Consider the following 18,546-nt stretch of genomic DNA (forward strand, 5'->3'; position numbering starts at 1 on the left):
TCTGGGCCCTGGAGTCTGATGTCTTCTCTTTCTTCAATGCCTATTATCCGCAGATTTCTTCTTTTCATGGTGTCCTTAATTTCTTGGATGTTTTGTGTCAGGAGTTTTCCAAATTTGGCATTTTCTTTAATGGTTGACACAATATCTGTGATTGTATCTTCTAGACCTGAGATTTGTTCTTCCATCTCTTGGATTCTGTTAGAAAAGCTCACCTCTGTGTTGCTTGCCTTCTTCTCTGAGGTCTCACGTTCTCATTTTTTTTTCTGTCTGTGTGTTTGTCATTGAATCCATTTTCATTTTCAGATCTTGAACTGATTTTTTGATTTCTTTCATCTGATTTTTTGTATATTCCTGAGTTTCTTCCATTGCCTCTTTATAGGGCTTCAGAGCTTGAACCGTTTTATTTATTTCTTTCATCTGGTTGTTTGCATTTTCCTGCAATTTTTCCAGTTCCATTCTATGTGCTTCTTTTATGTCTCTCACCTGTTTGTCTGCGTCTTCCTGCATTTGATTACGAATTTTATTTGTTTCCTCCATTATCATCCTCATTACTAAGGATTTGAGGTCATTTTCTTGTATTTCCGTTGTATTTGAGTTCTCTGGGTTGTTTTCTTTGGGATAGCTGGAAACTGGAGACGCCATGTTGTTTTGGGGTTTTTTGCGTATGCTTTTTCGTTGTCCTTTAGACATCTTGCCGTCTTTGTTTATATTGGGTAGCTTCCAGAGTTGGATGGAGGGTGTCTGACGATAGATTCACTTGTTTTCTCATGATTTCCCTAGGCTGCAAGCTCAAAGCTTCACTGGTGTGGGTGCTAGGAGGTTATTCCTGTTGTTCTGGTCTCTCACAGCCAGTGATCTTCAGCACCCCTGTGCTGTGGATCCTGCAATTGTTCTGGGTCTCTGAATGAGCGTTGGGTCAGGCCAACGTATCCACAGCCTTTTGTGTTCCCTGCCAAGTCCAGCCAGGAACACTGGGCCCGAACCACAGGCTGAACTCAGCTAGATTCTCAGGGCCTGAACCGTCTGCCAAGCTCAGGTAGGGATTCTGGGCCCAAAATGCACACAGGGTCCAGCCAGAATTTTTGGGCTGGGACTACGCACCAAGCTCCGCTAGGGCCTTTTGGCCCAAAGTGCGTGCTGTGGTCAGTTATTGACTCAGGGCCCGAACTGACCACCAATCTCAGCCAGGAATTCTGGATTCAAACTGCACACTGTGTCCAACCAGAGTCTTAGAGCTGGTGGAACCGAGCGCTCTGTCCAGCCTGCGCCACAGCAGGAGAACTGCAGCTGCTCTGAGTTAGCGCCAGTGGTGGAACCAAGTGCTCCCGCCCAGACTGTGGCAGGGGAGCTGCCGCTGAGCTGAGGTCGTGCCTAGGATAGAACTGAGCACTCCACCAAGCCTGCGCCACAGCAGGAGAACTGCGGCTGCTCTGAGTTAGCGCCAGTGGTGGAACCAAGTGCTCGCCCAGATTGTGTCACTGCAGGGGAGCTGCCGCTGAGCTGAGGTGGCGCCTAGGGTGGAACTGAGTGCTCGGCCAAGCCTGCACCACAGCAGGCGAACAGCGGCTGCTGTGAGTTAGCGCCGGTGGTGGAACCAAGTGCTCCGCCCAGACTGTGTCACCACAGGGGAGCTGCCGCTAAGCTGAGATGCTGCCTAGTGTGGAGCTGCACACTCCACTAAGCCTGCACCACAGCAGGGGAGCTGTGGCCGAAGCTGAGTTAGTGCCTCAGGCAGAATTGCTTGCTGGGCTTGGCCAGTACCCGGGACTCTGGGGCCGAGTCCAGTCTGGGTCCGAAGGCTCCACGCGACCCAAATCCTGTCCCGAGTCCCCTCTCCTGCAGCAACTCCCACCAGCCACCACACCAATCGCCTCCACTGGAAGGCTATGAGCTGCAAACCTCAGCTATTGCTGCTGGTGCCGCTGGTGCTGCTGCCTCTGCTGCTCCAGCTCAGATCAGAGAAAATCCACGCTCCTCCTGTGTGCAGGGGCACGCAGGTCCTCCACACCCTGGTCCCTCCGAACCGTGGAGCACTCCCGCTGCCGTGATGTTCGGACCTCGGTGTTCCTGGCTCAGAAATCTGTGCAATTCCCTGAATTGTTCACTGGAGCCTCCAAACACGGTCCACACTGCTCGCTGCCATCTTGGATCACCGAAGTATTACTTTAATCTCAGTATTTGAGAGGCTGAGAGAGGCAGATCTCTGTGAGTTTAAATCTGTTCTGGTCTACATAGTGAGTTCCAGGACAGCCAGGGCTAAATACAAAAACCCTGTGGAAGAGGAGGAGGAAGTACAAGAATACTAAAACAACAAGAAGAAGAACAAGAACCAAGAAGAACAAGAACAAGAAGAAGAACAGGGAGGAGGAGGAGAAGAAGAAACAACAACAACAACAAGAGCTCAAGAGATTATTCTACATTATTTGAAAGGGTCTCTGTCCTGGCCAGTTTCATGCCAGCTTAACACAAACTAAAGCTATCTGAAAGGAGTGAACCTCAATTAAGAAAATGTCTCTGTGCTAGCTAGTTTTATGTCAATTTGACACAAGCTGTCATTACTGGAGAGGAGGGAGCCTACGTTCTGTGTCCTAGATTCTGTAAAAAAGCAGGCTGAACAATTCGTGTGGAACAAGCCAGCAAGCAACACTTCTCCATGGCCTCTATGTCAATTCCTGCCTCCAAGTTCCTGACCTGTTTGAGTTCCAGTCCTGACCTCCTTCAGTGATTGAGTGTAATATGGAAGTATAAACCAAATGAACCCTATCCTACCCAAGTTGTTTTGATCATGGTTTTTCACCATAGCGATTGAAACCATAACTAAGTCAGTCTCCAGTCCAATAATATGTGTCTTTATGGCAGACAGGATGAGAGAAAGTCTTAAGACTAAGGCAAGAACTGCAGTCATGCCGTCACAGGCAGGAAATGCTTACATATGCATTACAGATACAAGAAATGTTGTTCCAGTAGAGTCATTGGATAGAGCACAGCCTAGTAGGCATCTTAACTTTGAACTAAGTTTGTAATATAAATTTTTATGGCTGTAGGGTCCTGTTTGGTGGTAATTTATTACAGTAGATGTAGGAATTTAGCATAATACTCAAACCGTCATAATTTAACATTTGAAGTTTTAGTAGAAACAAAAAAAACATGTACCTGCTAAGTCCTTGTGCTTCACCTGGCATGACTATTCCACATCTAAGACCTGTCCATCTTTCCTCCTAAGTGTCTGTTGAATCACTGACATCTCACCTTCAATACTGCTGCCATTTTCGGTAGTCCAAAATACCTCCAAATCTGACTAGACATCTTCTAACCTCATTCTGCACAACCCAGCCTCTAATCTGATGAGATCTGTGTCCTCCTGCCCAAATGTGCCCATGCTATTCTTTTGTTTGTTTGTTTATTTGCTTGTTGGTTTTTTGAGAAAGAGTTTCTCTGTGCAGTCCTGCCAGTCTTGTACTCACTTTTGTAGAGCACGCTGGCCTCGAACTCTCAGAAATCCACCTGCCTCTTTCTCCTAAGTGCTGGGATTAAAGGTGTGTGCCACATGGCCCAGCTCTGCTATTCTTAAGAATAAGTGCAAAGGTCTTGTTTTGGCCTAGGAAATCCTTTAGCATCTAGCCTTGTCTACCTGCCTACTTCAGGTTACATTTTTATTCCAGCATCCTGCTAATCTCTTCCAGTTCCTTGACTGTGCCATACTCTTTCTATCTACAGTCTTTTATGCCTGCTGCTACTTCTGCCTGCATGCTTTTCCCACCTGGCTCCATCACCACCCTCCTCCTCTACACATCTCAGCTTGTTTGGAGCCTTCCTGGATTCCCCAGTGTAAGGATTTCCCAGATTTTCTGGTGATATTTTCTTGTCACACTATATTCACTTTTTTCAATCACTTATTTTCTAGCTGGATGTTCATTGATATATTTATTTCTCCATCACTCCCTCCAATTGAAAGTACCAGGAGAGTCACTTGTGACTATTACAACTATATTTTCTGCATCTTAAGTCCTAAAGAAGCTAGGCGAGCTGGAATCCAGCACACACTCCCCTCTGGAGCCATGAGCTCTGGCTACCTTCCTCACTCACATCCATGCTTTTACTTTACAAAAAAAAAAAGACATTCTTCTGTCTATGGTTTGTACTCACAGTACTGCATTTCCCAGAAACAACACATCTCTCTAGTTTGCACAGGCTCCCAAAGTCCTATTGGACATGCCATGCAGTTTGTCCTACATTTCATCCTCAGCCTTTAAGACAATGTTTGGCCGATAAATGTATCAATTGTTGTATAAATGGGTAAATGCATAATGTTTGTGTGCCAGTGATTGTACAAATACATGCTCATTTTTGTCCTGATTATTCAGAGTCAGCTTTGTGGCCTTTGTCATTACTAAAAATAGCACTGTTGGATTTATCTTTGTAAAATTACTTCATTGTTCTTTGTACTTATTTCTTTCAGGTTTAGTCCCCAAAGTAGAATAAGTAGGCCAAAAAGTAGAAGCATTTCTATAATTTTTCAAGTATATGAGCAGATAATTTTCAAAAGAATAATGAACCCATGTACCATACAATTAACAGTGTGTAGCTCTCTTCCCTCAGCATTGCTGACCTTGCTTTATTTTTTATTTGTTTTTGCATTTTAATATATTGTTCTAATTTCTATTCCTCTAAATAGTATCAGGAAGAGAACAGACAGACAGTAAATATTTGCTAAGTGAATTTCTTTCCTAGGAGTTAATTCATGTTCAGAAATTTAATCATTTTCCTTCTACACTGTAGAAGGATTTTAATTCAGCCACATGGCTATTCTGGAATATAGGCACCCCCTTAGCACACACATTCAATCCCTCCAGCTGAAATACAGACATGCCCTTAGTGCACCTTTAATCCCAAACAATGGGGGTTAAGTTTGTCTGTAGATGTTTGTCTGTAGACATGTTTGAAAGTGATATCTAACTGAGTGGCAGACAAAGTGAGAAGTCAGAGAAAGATTTGACAGAATAGGCTATGTTCAACTCTCATCAGAACAGAGAGGAAAGGGAAACTACTTGAAGGAGCAGACAGGGTGGACGGAAGACAGTTTTACTTGGACAGTTTATACAGAGACAGATTGCAGAGAGAGAAGAAACTAGACACTGGTGAAGACAGAACAAGCCAGAGAATGAGAAGGAGGCAAAATATTAAAGCATATTGCCAAAGTTAGTATGAGGCCAAGTAGAGCAATTCAGTCAGAAGCTGAGAGAAGCTGGTTTGAATAAGTCAGCTTGGAGAGGAGTTTTGAGGCAGAACAGTAGAGTTCAGCCAAACAACCAAACAAAGTTCAGAAAGAAGTAGAAAGTGTGAGCTTATTCAGCAGTAAGACTCAGAGACTGTAAACATTCAGGCCTAGATAAGATTGTACAGAGCCTAGAAGCTTCCAGGATTAGGTATAGGTTAGCAGACAGTAAAACTCAGAGATGACATTACTTCTGGTGAATAAAAGTTACTTCTACACTACATGTCACTCACTTTCCAGTCCTTTTGACATCACATAGTAGTTATTCAGTAGATCTGGGTGGCTTATATCATTTGGTTTTCTTGCAAAATATGTACTGACTTTTCTGGTCGAATTGTCCATTCTGATGAATTATTTTTATCTATATTAATTCTATATCACTGCAAAAAGGTCAAATGTTTTGAAAACTAATTTTAAATTTTTCTCTTCACTCTGTTTTTCCCCCTGAATAATTTTTAAAGAGACATATCAGAGAAATATTTAGTTCTTCAGACAATTGTCATGTATATGCTTATGCTTAGTTAGACCATGTGATGTTCTTTTATGTAATTTTGTCTTCCTTTTATGAAAGGCAGAAATAGCAGGTATGTGAATTAGCAACAATGAGGCAGAGGCAGGCAGATCTCTGTGAGTTCAGAGCCAACCTGGTCTACAAAGTGAGTCCAGGACAGCAAGGCTACACAGAGAAACCCTGTCTTAACCCTTCCCCAAATAATACTTAATACTAGAGAAAAAAAAAAAACCCTGCATTTCCAATCTTTCCCTGCCTTTAACATGAACAAAACATGAATTTTAAAATGTATTTACATTTTCACCATGTCTTCTGTAGTGTGGTCTCTGACTGTACAGAACCTTTGTGCCTCACCATTTGTCTGTGAACACTTATACAATCAATATCATTTATTACACGTGTTCAAATATTCTCAGGATCATTTTGAAAATAATTCAATACAGTGCTAAAGTAGGCTCTTTAAAGGCCTACTTGGAATAGCATACAGGTAGTATAATTTCTTTTTTTTATTTCCAGAAGCATTTCTGGAGCTGGAGTTAAAGGTGGTTGTGAACTACCTGACGTGGATGCTGGGAATCAAACTCAGGGGAGTTGAAAGAGTACCAAGTGCTCTTGATCACTTAATAGTCTCTTTATCCCCAAATCAGACCCTTGACATATGTTATCAAATCAGGCTGATTTTTTTCTACTGTTTATTGACATATATGTGAGGCTGAGAACAATAACAATGATATAATTATCATCATTGAATTTTCATACAAGGAGAGGCTTGAAATTTGTTCTCATCATGGAATTTAACTGTTATGATGAATCTCTCTCTCTCTCTCTCTCTCTCTCTCTCTCTCTCTCTCTCTCTCTCTCTCTCTTTGTGTGTGTGTGTGTGTGTGTGTGTGTGTGTGTGTGTCTGTGATATGACACAGACACATGAGTATGTAAGTACGTGCAGCTGTATGTACACAAACACAACCCAGAACAGGACATTAATTATCTTCCTTGGTCACTTTCCCCTTGACTGCTTTGAGACAGGGTCTTTCACTAAACCAGGTGCTTATGTTTTTACCTAGGCTAGTTGGCCAGTGAGTTTTCAGGTTGAATGTATCTCTGCTCAGGGTCGGGATTACAGTCATGCACAGCCTTGCCTGGGTTTTGATTTGTTTGGCTTTTAATGTAGATGCTGGGAATTTGAGTGCAGGTCCTTATATTTTCAAAACAAGCCAGCTTCCCAGGCTAATTCACTTTATGGATCCTAACCCTGGCAAGGAACTACTAAGCCAAATTAATGCCATCATCAAACAAGAAAATATAGTGCCTTAGTTTTGAAAAGAAAAGAACTTTTAAAATTAAAAGTTTTGGGTGCTAGAGAGATGGCTCAGAGGTTAAGAGCACTGACTGCCCTTCCAAAAGACCCAGTTCAATTTCCAGCACCTACATGGCAGCTCATAACTGTCTGTAACTCCAAGATATGACACCCTCATACATGCAAGCAAAATGCCAATGCACATAAAATAGAATTTGAAATTTTTTAATGTTAAAGTACTTTTAAAAAAGAAACTTTATACACATAAATGAAATTCTTTGTCACTGTGATTCAAAAAAAAAGAAAAAAAAGGCTAATGTACTCTAATTTTGATTAGTATTGTCTTACTAAAGTATTCCCTTGACACACAAAAAAAGATTAATATACAGGTCATAAACTGATGGGTGCTTGTTATTCTATTTCCCTGCACTCCTCCTTTGAACTTTACCCAGATTCTTCTTTGTTTATCCATTTGTCTATGGCCAACTCAACTCTGAAACCAAGACCTGGCAGGAAAAAAAAATGAACCAGATATTTGACAGCTGTGAAATATAAACTCTCCAACTTTGTTAAAAAGTCAAGTGTACAGAAGTTCTTCAAATATTAAAAAAGAAAATCTAGGCTACGATGTGCTTGCATTTAGCACGTACTTGATGAATATCAAAGAATCTGCAAAGAGCAAGGCGCCCAGGCAGAGGTGACCCGAGAACATCCTCTGATGTTTGCTCACCAGCAAAAGTTTTGTGAGAATTTATTCTTAGTTGAGTTGGAAAGTTGTCAGGGAACAAAGTGTTTCCTGACAAGATTGACAAAGTCCCAAGAAAAGTCCACCGAGGTGATCTGAGCTCCTGTCCCCAAATATAGCTCAGCTGGAAATTTGCTTAATGAGAACAAATATTTGAAGTTTTAGTCTCTCAACAATGGAGATGATGCTTTCTCACAGATGGCTTTAGAATTAGTTTTATTTCTATGGTAGGAAGTAATTCTACATGAGAAAATACACTTAAGACCAGAAAGGTCTTTATTTTAGAATCTACGCTCTGTAGTTATCAAAGAATTGATGGTTCTGAGTTGTATAAGAGAGCTGACTAAATTTACACCATGCCAAGACCTGTGGGTAAGTCTTGTCTGAAAGTGCTTGTCTGAAACCACTCTTTTTTCTCCACCAAATGCATCCACAGTGATACACAATTATCTTAGAAGATGGTGAGGATACATTAATTGTATTAGTACACAAATTAGTACATGATGTGCAATGTGATAGCTCACTGGCCAACTAGCCTGTCTGAAGATGTAGACAGTTCAGTGAAATTAGTACAGGATGCATTCATTGGATTAGTACATAAAAACAAGTTACAAAACTCTCTCACTTACAGTAAGCACTGGATAATGTTACCTAGGAATGCCGCTGTCATTAGTAGTATTAATATCTGCTGGTCCAACTGTTTTCATATGCACCTACTCTTCTAGCTACACATAGCTTGAAGTCTGTGTTAATCATCTTTATAATATTGCAACCGGCCCATTATGGTGCATGGCATGTCCACATATTCTTTTTTTATAAACATATTCTTAATTTATGTCTGTCTGTTTTCCCCTTTCCACTTATACAATGAGTTCTGTTTCCTTTCCTGAAGGATTGCATATGACCTCAAACACATACCACAACTTACTTATCAAAGCTCAGTGTGTAGTTTAGAGGTAGATCACTTGCCTAGCACACTCAAGGGCCTGGATTCAATCACCAGAACTGCACTAATAAACAGATAAGCCCACCAAAGGAAGGCAATGCCTGAAGGATTGTTAGTTCTCGAAATATTCTAAATGGTCTCACGGATAATTACAGAACAACACAAAGAAAGCTGGGTTTCTGGAGCTCACTGCTCTGCCTGATGGTGCTCCAGCTAGCCTGGTGTTCCTACTGAAATGTGTTTGAAAACAGTATGTGCTAGCACTGATATTCTTGTCTGTACTCTCCCTTGTATCTACTCAGAGACTATGGCTCCTACCACAACTTCTTAGAGTGGCCTTTTTATTAAGTCCTTCAGGAGATATCTCTACCTATCATAAAAAAAATTTTACTAGTATAAATGACGTAATGCAAAACTTAAAAAATACCTGTAGCAAAGTTTAACTCTTAAAAAGTTTCACTCACGTTCCCATTGGTTTCCTTACATTTCTGCATTCAGCACCTTCTCTTTTGTAGCCTGCTGTCCCCTGTGAGTGCTTCTAAACATAGGGACTTGCTGGAGAGAGCTGTGTAGGTTGTGCGCCAAAGGCTCTACCTCCAAATGGTATTAATGTATCAATTTAGGAATGACTGGTTTTCTCATACATGAATGTCGGGAAATGCTTTCACAGAACTGGTGTGTGTGTGTGTGTGTGTGTGTGTGTGTGTGTGTGTGTGTGTGTGTGTGTGTGTGTGTGTGTACACAAGTTGGTAGCTGACATTTACACAGACAGGTTCTCTAGACACATTTTCTCTCTGATACGTTCGCAGAAGTAACTCAGTTCCTGCACCCAGCTCTGAGGGTCTACTTAACATATGACAAATCCAGATAAAGGAATCCTTAGAAAATCTTATCTAGTTGAACCTTTTTCATAACGGAATATCACAAGACAACAAAAAGCCAGTCCTTTAAGGAGAACCAGTTTCCTATAGCCGATAAAAAGCGGTTTCTGTTTTCAGCAAAAAGTGGTTAGTACTGTGTTCTTTAAGGGGTATATGAAATGGTGATTTTTTCCCCCTAATCCTGCAGCCTTCTCATTTAGAGATATCATGCTCTGATGGTATGCTCCTTCTTTTTTCACCCGCTGCCTGAATCCTTGTGGGGCTTAATAGTTTTATGAATGAACAGAAACTCAAAAATGTCCTTGAGTGATCCAAGGTCACAGCGATGAATGGGTCCGGGATTAGAATGGATTCCTTTTTATCCGCTAGTACTGTTGCTCAGGACTAGCTTCTTTTTAACCTGGAGACATTTAACTGTAGCATCGTGTTCCTGGGCATGTGATCTTTGGGAAACGGTACCCGGGCCTGTGGATATCAAGCCAGGGGCCTTCTTCCTAAGCAATTTAATGAGTAAAACTTTCCACCCGTGGAATGCTGGGGAAGCATTTTGTGGATAAGAAGAGGGAAAAAAAGATGCTATTTTAAACATTGCTGAGAGAGTTTGGGCAAAATCCATCTGGCAGACGGAGTCTTTCTTCCGCTTAGAAACTCATCAAGCACTCCAAACGTGCAACCTGTAGGCAAGTTTAATTAAAGCTTGAGAAATCTCAAAATAGCCTGACATTTAAATATGTTATTTCCGTTCCCATGTAGTTTGGCATCCTCACAGAGGTTCTCTGGGTTTCAGATTAAGCTCCCAAATGACATCCTGCCCTGCCTAACTACCCCTCTGTACTAAAAACCACAGGAGTGTGAATGAAACTGCCTTATTGAACCCATTTCCATCCACTTATTAGACAAGCAAGAGGGCAGATGGAAACTTGGGTGAATGAGTTAATAAAAAACAAAACAAAACAAAACAAAACAAAACAAAACAAAAAACGATGGTGATAGGTGACAGCTGGCTAGCTGGGTAGAGCACACACCATGCATGCACAGAACGCTGAGCAGATATGTACTTAGATGGAGCAAAATGCACTTTGTCCTCTCTAGCAAAAGCAGTCATTGTCTGAAGTAAGCATGCATTGACACAGTCACCTGAAGGATTCAAAATATGTCCACTCTGTCTTGGAGGAGGAGTTTAATTTTTCAGGGGTTTAGAGCCCCGGGCTTCCTTTCCCAAGCCCCATCTTCAATGATACGGAGGTAAGTACCCAGCTTTGAGTCAGGTCCTCTTCCTTTTCTTTTCTTTCTGCTCTGGTGTTTGTTTCTTACTTTACTCTTGGGTTTGCTTGGTTTGTTTGTTTGTTTGTTTGTTTCAGATATATATATATATATTGTTTTTCACTCCAGGCTGGCCTGGAACTCATGATCCTCCTGCCTCAGCTTCCCAGATGCTTAGATTATAGGCTACCCCATCCAGCTCAGGTTCGGTTGTGTCTCCTTTCTTAGCATAATTATTCTTAGCCAGCCATGATGGTACATACCTATAACCCTAGCTACTCATGGGAGGTGCAGGGGGACCATGGGTTTGAAGCCTTAGCTACCCAGTGATGCTCAACCTCAGAAGAAAAGCACAAACAAACATTTAAAACAGTAATTCCTTCCGTAAAGTTTTCATGTACATCTTAAGCTAGGTCGAGGCGTGCCTTCATGTGTAGAGTGCCCGCATCACAGTTCCTCCCTGCCCACTCTGTGACACTACCATTCACTTGCTCATATTCTGTTAGTCCTCTCCTGGTGGTTGCTTTTTTTTTATGCAGACCTCAGTTTCTTATCAATGGGTTTTTGTTTTCTGTTTTGTTTTGTTTTGTTTTCTTCTTATGAATTCTTTGAACCTTTCCTGTAGGGCAAATCTCTCAGGAGTGGATTTTCTCAGTTTTTGTTTGTTTAAAGAAATCTCCTTTTTTCTCTCCTTTACTTCTGAAGGATACTAAATATAGAATTACAGGCCATAGATTTTCTTTCAACAGTGAATATTTAGATCCACTGTCTAAAGATGAGATTGGTTTCTTGTAGGAAACCTCCTATGGTCTTGGCCTGTGTGTAATTTGATTATCTCCCCCTTTGACGTTCTTTCAAGATTTATTCTTTGTGTTTGATTTCTTATCATTTAAATATAATATACTAGGAGTAGTTGAGGGATATTTGTTAATTTGTTTGTTATGTTTATCTTTTCTTTTCCCCTTTTTATCGTTTAAAAATGCCATACATGCACATAATTTGTCTTGACCAAATCAATCTCTATTCTGTCCCTTCCCATATACCTCTTCCCATATTCCCCTCCCAATTTCATGTGCTCTATTTTAAGTCTGTTGAGTCCATGTGGGGCCATCTAGAGACTGGCCCAGGGCCCACATGCATGAAGACAGCTGACTCTCCCTCCAGCACTACCTACCAGCTGCCTGTGCATCCTCATCTAGGAGTAGGAGTTCATAGCCCTGCTCCATCCATGCTGATGTCTTTGCTGGCTTAGGCATCCAGTCATAGCCACTGTGAATTCATGTGTGTAATGACCATGTTATGTCCTGCAAATGCTGCCTCACTAAAACATTCACTACAGCTGGCTTTTAATATCTTTCTGCCTTCCTTAGTCCCACGAAGATCCCTATCTTGGTGTGTGTGTGTGTACGTATACACACACACACACACACACACACACACACACACACACACACACACACACATATATATATATATATATATATACACACATACATACATGCGGCTGTTTACTCCATAGCTCCATAGTCTCTTATTCCCTGCACATTGGCCAGTTGTGAATCTCTGTTTTAATAGCCATCTACTACAGAAGAGACCTTCTCTAATGCAGGCGAGGGATCGACAAATTATTTATCCTTTTTTGATGTTATCCAATCCTCAGGTTCTGTGTGCTGATGGTTGACATTAGTTTTTGAAAGCTCTTGAATATTTGCTTGAAATGTGTTTTCTCTTCTTTCTTCTGTCTCTTTCTGGTATTCCAGTTATGTGTATTTCTCATATTTCAAAGTGATCCCTAGTTCTTTGTGTCTCCAGTTCAGTTCTGCTTGTTCTCTGCATGTCAGTCTGGAAATTTTTTATTAACTTATCTGCAAGCTCACTGATTCTTTTCTAGGCTGACGTGTTGCTAAGTCCTTCAGAAGCACTCTTCATCTCTGTAATAGCATTTTTTATTTCTTGCATTTCTTTTGGATTCTTTTTAAAAATTATTATTATTATTATTATTGTTGTTGTTGTTGTTGTTAATTCACATTACATCCCAATTACAATCCCCTTGCTCTTATCTTCCTGTTCCCACTCTCCCTCTCTTTTCCATTCTATTCGCCTCCTCTAGGTCTGTGTCAGGACTTTTCATCTGTTTACATTATTTACTTGTTCTTACATGATTCCCTTTTTTTCATTATATTCCTTAGTGTTTTAATTGTAGTTTTAAATTTTCTCTGCCTATGATTTCTAAAACCTGTGTCATCTCATCTATTTCTTACATGTGTTTTTTTATATAATTTGTAATTGTTTCAATTGTCTCTGTTGGAAGCTAGAAATAAGGTAATAGGAAGTGAGATAGATGCACATTTCGCATCACGTTTCGTGCTACTCTGACAAGGAGCTGTGGTGTGTGTGTTTGTCAGAGCTGTAAATGACAAGAGCTGCACACTCCTCCTGAGCTCTCTCTTTTCTCCCTTAATGACCATGCTTCCTTAAGTATCCTTCCTCAGAGGAATCTGTTTATCTGTCATCTGTTCCACTGCAATTCACCACTACTACGTAGGAGAGAAAACAATCTGCAGTTGTAGGCGTCCATCTCTGTCTTCTGCAGCAAGTGTGAGTTATGCCTTACAGAACTTGTTTAGCTTTCCATCCCTTGGCTAAAACAAGAAGGCTCAATGGGCTGCACTAGGGGAAATACTCCATCCTCAGCAGGAGTATGGTTCTGATAAAGTGGTTTCCCTTAAATAAGAGATCAGATAAACACTGGATGTGAATAGTTGCAACTACTGATATTTATTTAAAAATATTTTATAGGGGGATTGGAGAGATGGCTTCTGAGGTCCTGAGTTCAACTCCCAGCAGGCATATGGTGGCTCCTACACATCTGTAATGAGTTCTGGTGTCCTCTTCTGGAGTGCAGGAAGAACACTGTATACATAATAAATAAATAAATCTTTAAAATAATTTTATCATTTTCAATAGAAAAGTAAGCAATATAGCCATCTTCCAAAATTCTCTTAGGAAGAGAGATTTTCAAATATTTGAGATGGATGGTAATCATGCATCTTTAAGAAAAGTGGTGTCTTTAGTGTCCAGAGAGCTTGAAATAAAATGTTGTCTTAGTTTTGCTTCCTGTTGCTGTGATATGTACCTTGACAATAGTGCCTAAGGAAGAAAGGGTATATTTGATTCACAATGCCACATTACAACCCATCATTCTAGGAAAATCAAGGCGATAGAGACTTAAAGCAACAAGTCAAATCCACAGTCAATAATAAAGAGCAATAAACACATGCATGCATATGAGTGCTCAGTTCTTTTTCTCCACTCTTAATACAATCTGAGCAGGATCCCCTGTTGAGAGAATGATGCCACCCATAGGGAGCAAGTCTTCTGGCCTCTATTAACATCATCAAGATAATCCATCACTAGACAATGTCTCCTTAAGACGTCCTTTTTCAGGTGATTCTAGATTATGTCATGTTGACCATTAAAATGAAGTACACAATATTTGCTAAAGATTTTGTATTTCCCATTGGGAAGAACTTATTATGTTGACAGAAAGTCAACAGCTTATAAATTTACCTTGTGATACCAAATGTAAAATGTGTAGCTAAATAATTAAATTTGCAGTTTCATTGGAGACTAAAAAGGAAAATCAATGGGAGATGAGTGAAACTGGTGCCTGAAGACCTGCTTTTCATATCTCACAGCCTTCTGGCAAAAGGAGGAGGCAACCGCCGAACTGCTGACGTGGCAGCCCATGGCTTTGCCCATCTTTTAACTCTGGACAAAAAGACTCTCCAAGAAATTCTGCTGCATTATCCAGCTTCCAAAAAGCTCCTCATGAAGAAAGCCAGGTATGACCTTTAAATCCCCAATAGAAGCAGGTGTGATGGTGCACACGTAGAGTCCCAACACTTAGAAGGCTGAGGCAAGAGAATTGGACCAAGTCCCAGGCCAGATGGAACTACAGAGTGAGATACTATATGAGGGATAAAGTGGACAAAGTTGGTTTTACTCTATAAAATCTAAGATGAGGATACTTGTGTTACAGGAAGTAAGTTATAACTTTTTAATAGAATGATTTTTAATATAATTTATTCACATTATATCCCAACTGTTATCTCCTTGCTCATATCTTCCCATTCCCATCTTCCCTCCTTCTTCTGCCCTATTCCCTTCCCCTAGACCACTGACATGGGGGGCAGGTAGGGGGGCCTCTTCCCCCACCGTCTGATCACAGCCTGTCAGGTCTCATCAGGATAGCCTGCATCCTCTTCCACTGTGTGCCAGCAAGGTTGCCCTGCTAAGGGAAAGTGATCAAATCAAGGAAACCAGAGTTCATTTCAGAGGCAGTGCCCCCTCCCCGCATTCTGTAGAGAATGAGCTGTCCATCGGCTGTATCTGAACAGGACTAGGTTCTCTGCACGCATTGTCCTTGATGTATCAGTTTGTGCAGTGCCCCTCTGAGTCCATACCAGCCATGATGGTATCCTTGTGGAGCTCGTGACCCCTCCAAGTCCTTCCATAGAGCCCCCACTCTTCCGTGCAATTCTCAGCAATCTGTCCAGAGTCTGGCTGTGAGTCCCTGCAACTGTCCCTATCCTCAGCTGGGTGGAGTCTCTCAGAAAACATGTTGTGCTAATATTCACTTATAAGTGAATACACACACACACGCGCACACACACACACACACACACACACACACACACACACACACACACACACCATGCGTGTCTTTATGGGGTCTGGGTTACCTCCCTCAGGATGATTTTTACTAGTCCATCCATTTGGCTGCAAACTTCAAGATTTCCTTGTTTTTAATAGCTGAGTAGTATTCCATTGTGTAAATGTACAACAGGTTTTTTTTTGTTTTTTTTTGTTTTGTTTTGTTTTGTTTTTATCCATTCTTTGGTTGAAGGACATCCAGATTGTTTCCATATTCTGACTACTACAAATAAATCTGCTATGAACATGGTTGAGCAAACATTCTTGTTGTATGGTGGAGCATCTTTTTGGGCATATTCCCAGGAGTGGTATGGCTGGGTCTTGAGGTAGCAATATTCTCAATTTTCTGAGGAAGCACCAGATTGATTTCCAAAGTGGTTGTAGACGTTTGCATTCCCACCAGCAATGAAGGAGTGTTCCTCTCTCTCCACATCCTCGCCAGCATGTGCTGTCACTTGAGTTTTTGACCTTAGCCATTCAGATAGGTATAAGATGGAATCTCAGAGTCATTTTCATTTACATTTCCCTGATAACTAAGGACACTGAGCATTTCTTTAAGTGTTTCTCAGCCATTCGATATTCCTCTTTTGAGAATTCTGTTTTAGCTCTGTACCCTATTTTTTAATTGGATTATTTGGTTTGGTGGTGTTTAGTTTCTTGAGTTCTTTATATATTTTGGATATTAGCCCTTCAAAGTTATAACTTTCTTGATGAGATGTACCTGAAACTGAAAGTGTGTACCCAAGGGAAATTCACGGGCAGAAGAAATTACCGCTTTTCAGGGAGGATGTGGGAGCTGTCACAGAACTATTCAAAATAGTGTTTGTCTCTTGTCTCCAGAGTCCTTTTAAGCCAGAAAGAAAAGACACAGGCAGTCCCTCCAAGAACAGGACCTACCTTCCTTTTCCCACCAAAAGAAGAGACACCCAAAATGCTCAAAGCTCTCCTGGGAAACACAGGAAAGGCAGGCCTTAGAAGATTCCTCAAAGGAAAGAGAGAACAAAGCACTCAGGTAACAAGGCCAACAGGATAACAGTGAATGGGAGGCTGGCAGCAGGAGTGGGAGGTGCTGGATGCAGTGAGTGGGAGGCTGGCAGCAGGGGTGTGCAGTGCTGGATGCAGTGAGTGGGAGGCTGGCAGCAGGAGTGTTCAGTGCTGGATGCAGTGAGTGGGAGGCCATTATTAGGAAGGGTAACAGGCTTTCTACTGCATATTGTATATGTTTCAATTAAAATTAAACATTTAAAATATCATAGGCATAAAATAAACATAAAACACAAACATTTAAAAACAGTAACCTTGGTGAAAAATGACAGTGACCAGCAAGACCGACATGATTCCTATATTCACTTGTTCAGACCGTGTTTGCTCAGTGGTGAACCCAGTATCTCGATTATGGTTTCAACACTAACTCTTTTTCATGCCTTCTTCTAGAAAAAAGGTGAAAATTCCAAAGGAAGAGAGGGGGAAGGAAAAGAATATGAAGACAAAGGAACAGAGCCAGCAGAAAAAGCACTGGGCAGGTCCAAGTGCAGAGGAAGTTCTATTACAAGGGAGGAAATGCCTCAGGTGATTAAAAAGGCAGTGCTACCTTGGGGACCTGGCTCTCAGTCACTCACCATCAGCTTGGTTCCTGCAACTGAGACTGGGGAAGAAGTTCTGACTATTGAAGTCAAAGAACAGAATAAGTAATAGTGTTGGATTACCATTATATATAATCTAGCTCAATTCCCAGAAAGATTCCCAGCAACTGTGGCTTAAATCACCAAGGAAAACTAACGTCCCTGGGTCCCACGGGAACTCCAGACTTAGCTTCATTTGAAAGATTTTTTAATGTATCGATAAGACGATTAAAAGTCATCCTGCTTTCCGCTGTTGTCAGCTTTGAGCAATTGCTATTTCTTTTAAATGTCTGTAATTGATATATATATATATATATATATATATATATATATATATATATATATATAATATATATTATATATATATTCTCTTCTTTCCTGATGATGTTTCCTTGTTGGACTTTGACAAACTTGATTTTAATGCTACTGTGATTTACTCTCCTTTCTGCCTACATTTTTGTGGTATGTAATTTCAGGCCCAGCACTGTTAATACTGGCTAGATGGTCAAGGGGCATTCATCTTACCTCTTATATATAGTGGAAGGGTGTGAATTTCTTTTTAATAAAACAAATCATTATATCAAGTGGTTTCTATTGAAATAAGTACGGTGAGTCATTAAATCCAGCAGTTGATATTGGCATGGGACGATGTCATGAAATCTCCTGAATGAGAACTCTGATTTTCACCCAAGGCCAACATTGGTTAGCCAGATTAACAGACCTACCGAGACAAATGACCACATCCAAAGCTAAGTTCCCTCAGTCTTAACAAATGTGCCTCAACCTCTTAGAGACTCAGCCCTAGGTACTTGCAATGTACCTTCTACAAACTTTTGGAGCCTCACTCCCCCGACCCACTGTACCCCGTCTCAATCACCCCATTTCAAGAAAGACAACTTAAACCCTCTGAAATTAAAACTTAACAAAATAGTGTGGTGTTCATCTATCTATCCAGAATAAGAGCCCATGCAAATGGCATATGAGATAAAATGTGAGTTCCCCCTTAACTATTATAAAAAGAAGTCTCACTCCTTCACAGAGGCACAATCCATTTGCATTTTAAGAAACTGTCGCTTGGACTTTATATTCCCTTGGCAGATTATTTTTACTTGCCTGTGTCACTAGCCTTACACTAGTTTACACGGCAAAATCAGTTGGCAGCATCAGATTGTAGCAAAAAAAAAAAAAAAAAAAAAAAAAAGGAAGAAAGAAAATTACAACAATATGCTAGAAAAAGTGGACTGTTTTCCAAAGAAACATTAACGTTACCCCTTAAATAGTTTAGAGGGC

General features: G+C 40.9%; 1 protein-coding gene across 1 annotated transcript in view; it reads left to right on the top strand.

The window, feature by feature from the left end:
* The window catches only part of Cngb3 (cyclic nucleotide gated channel subunit beta 3), a 178,595-nt gene extending 161,269 nt beyond the window's left edge, over positions 1 to 17,326 (top strand). The window contains exons 16-18 of the mRNA XM_051155926.1: positions 14,617 to 14,763; positions 16,475 to 16,646; positions 17,069 to 17,326. Of these exons, the coding sequence (XP_051011883.1) occupies positions 14,617 to 14,763; positions 16,475 to 16,646; positions 17,069 to 17,326 (577 nt within the window). The remainder of the gene's footprint in view (positions 1 to 14,616; positions 14,764 to 16,474; positions 16,647 to 17,068) is intronic.
* The last annotated feature ends 1,220 nt before the right edge of the window (positions 17,327 to 18,546 follow it).

Source organism: Acomys russatus, chromosome 2 (assembly GCF_903995435.1).
Source record: "Acomys russatus chromosome 2, mAcoRus1.1, whole genome shotgun sequence".
Lineage (NCBI taxonomy): Eukaryota > Metazoa > Chordata > Mammalia > Rodentia > Muridae > Acomys > Acomys russatus.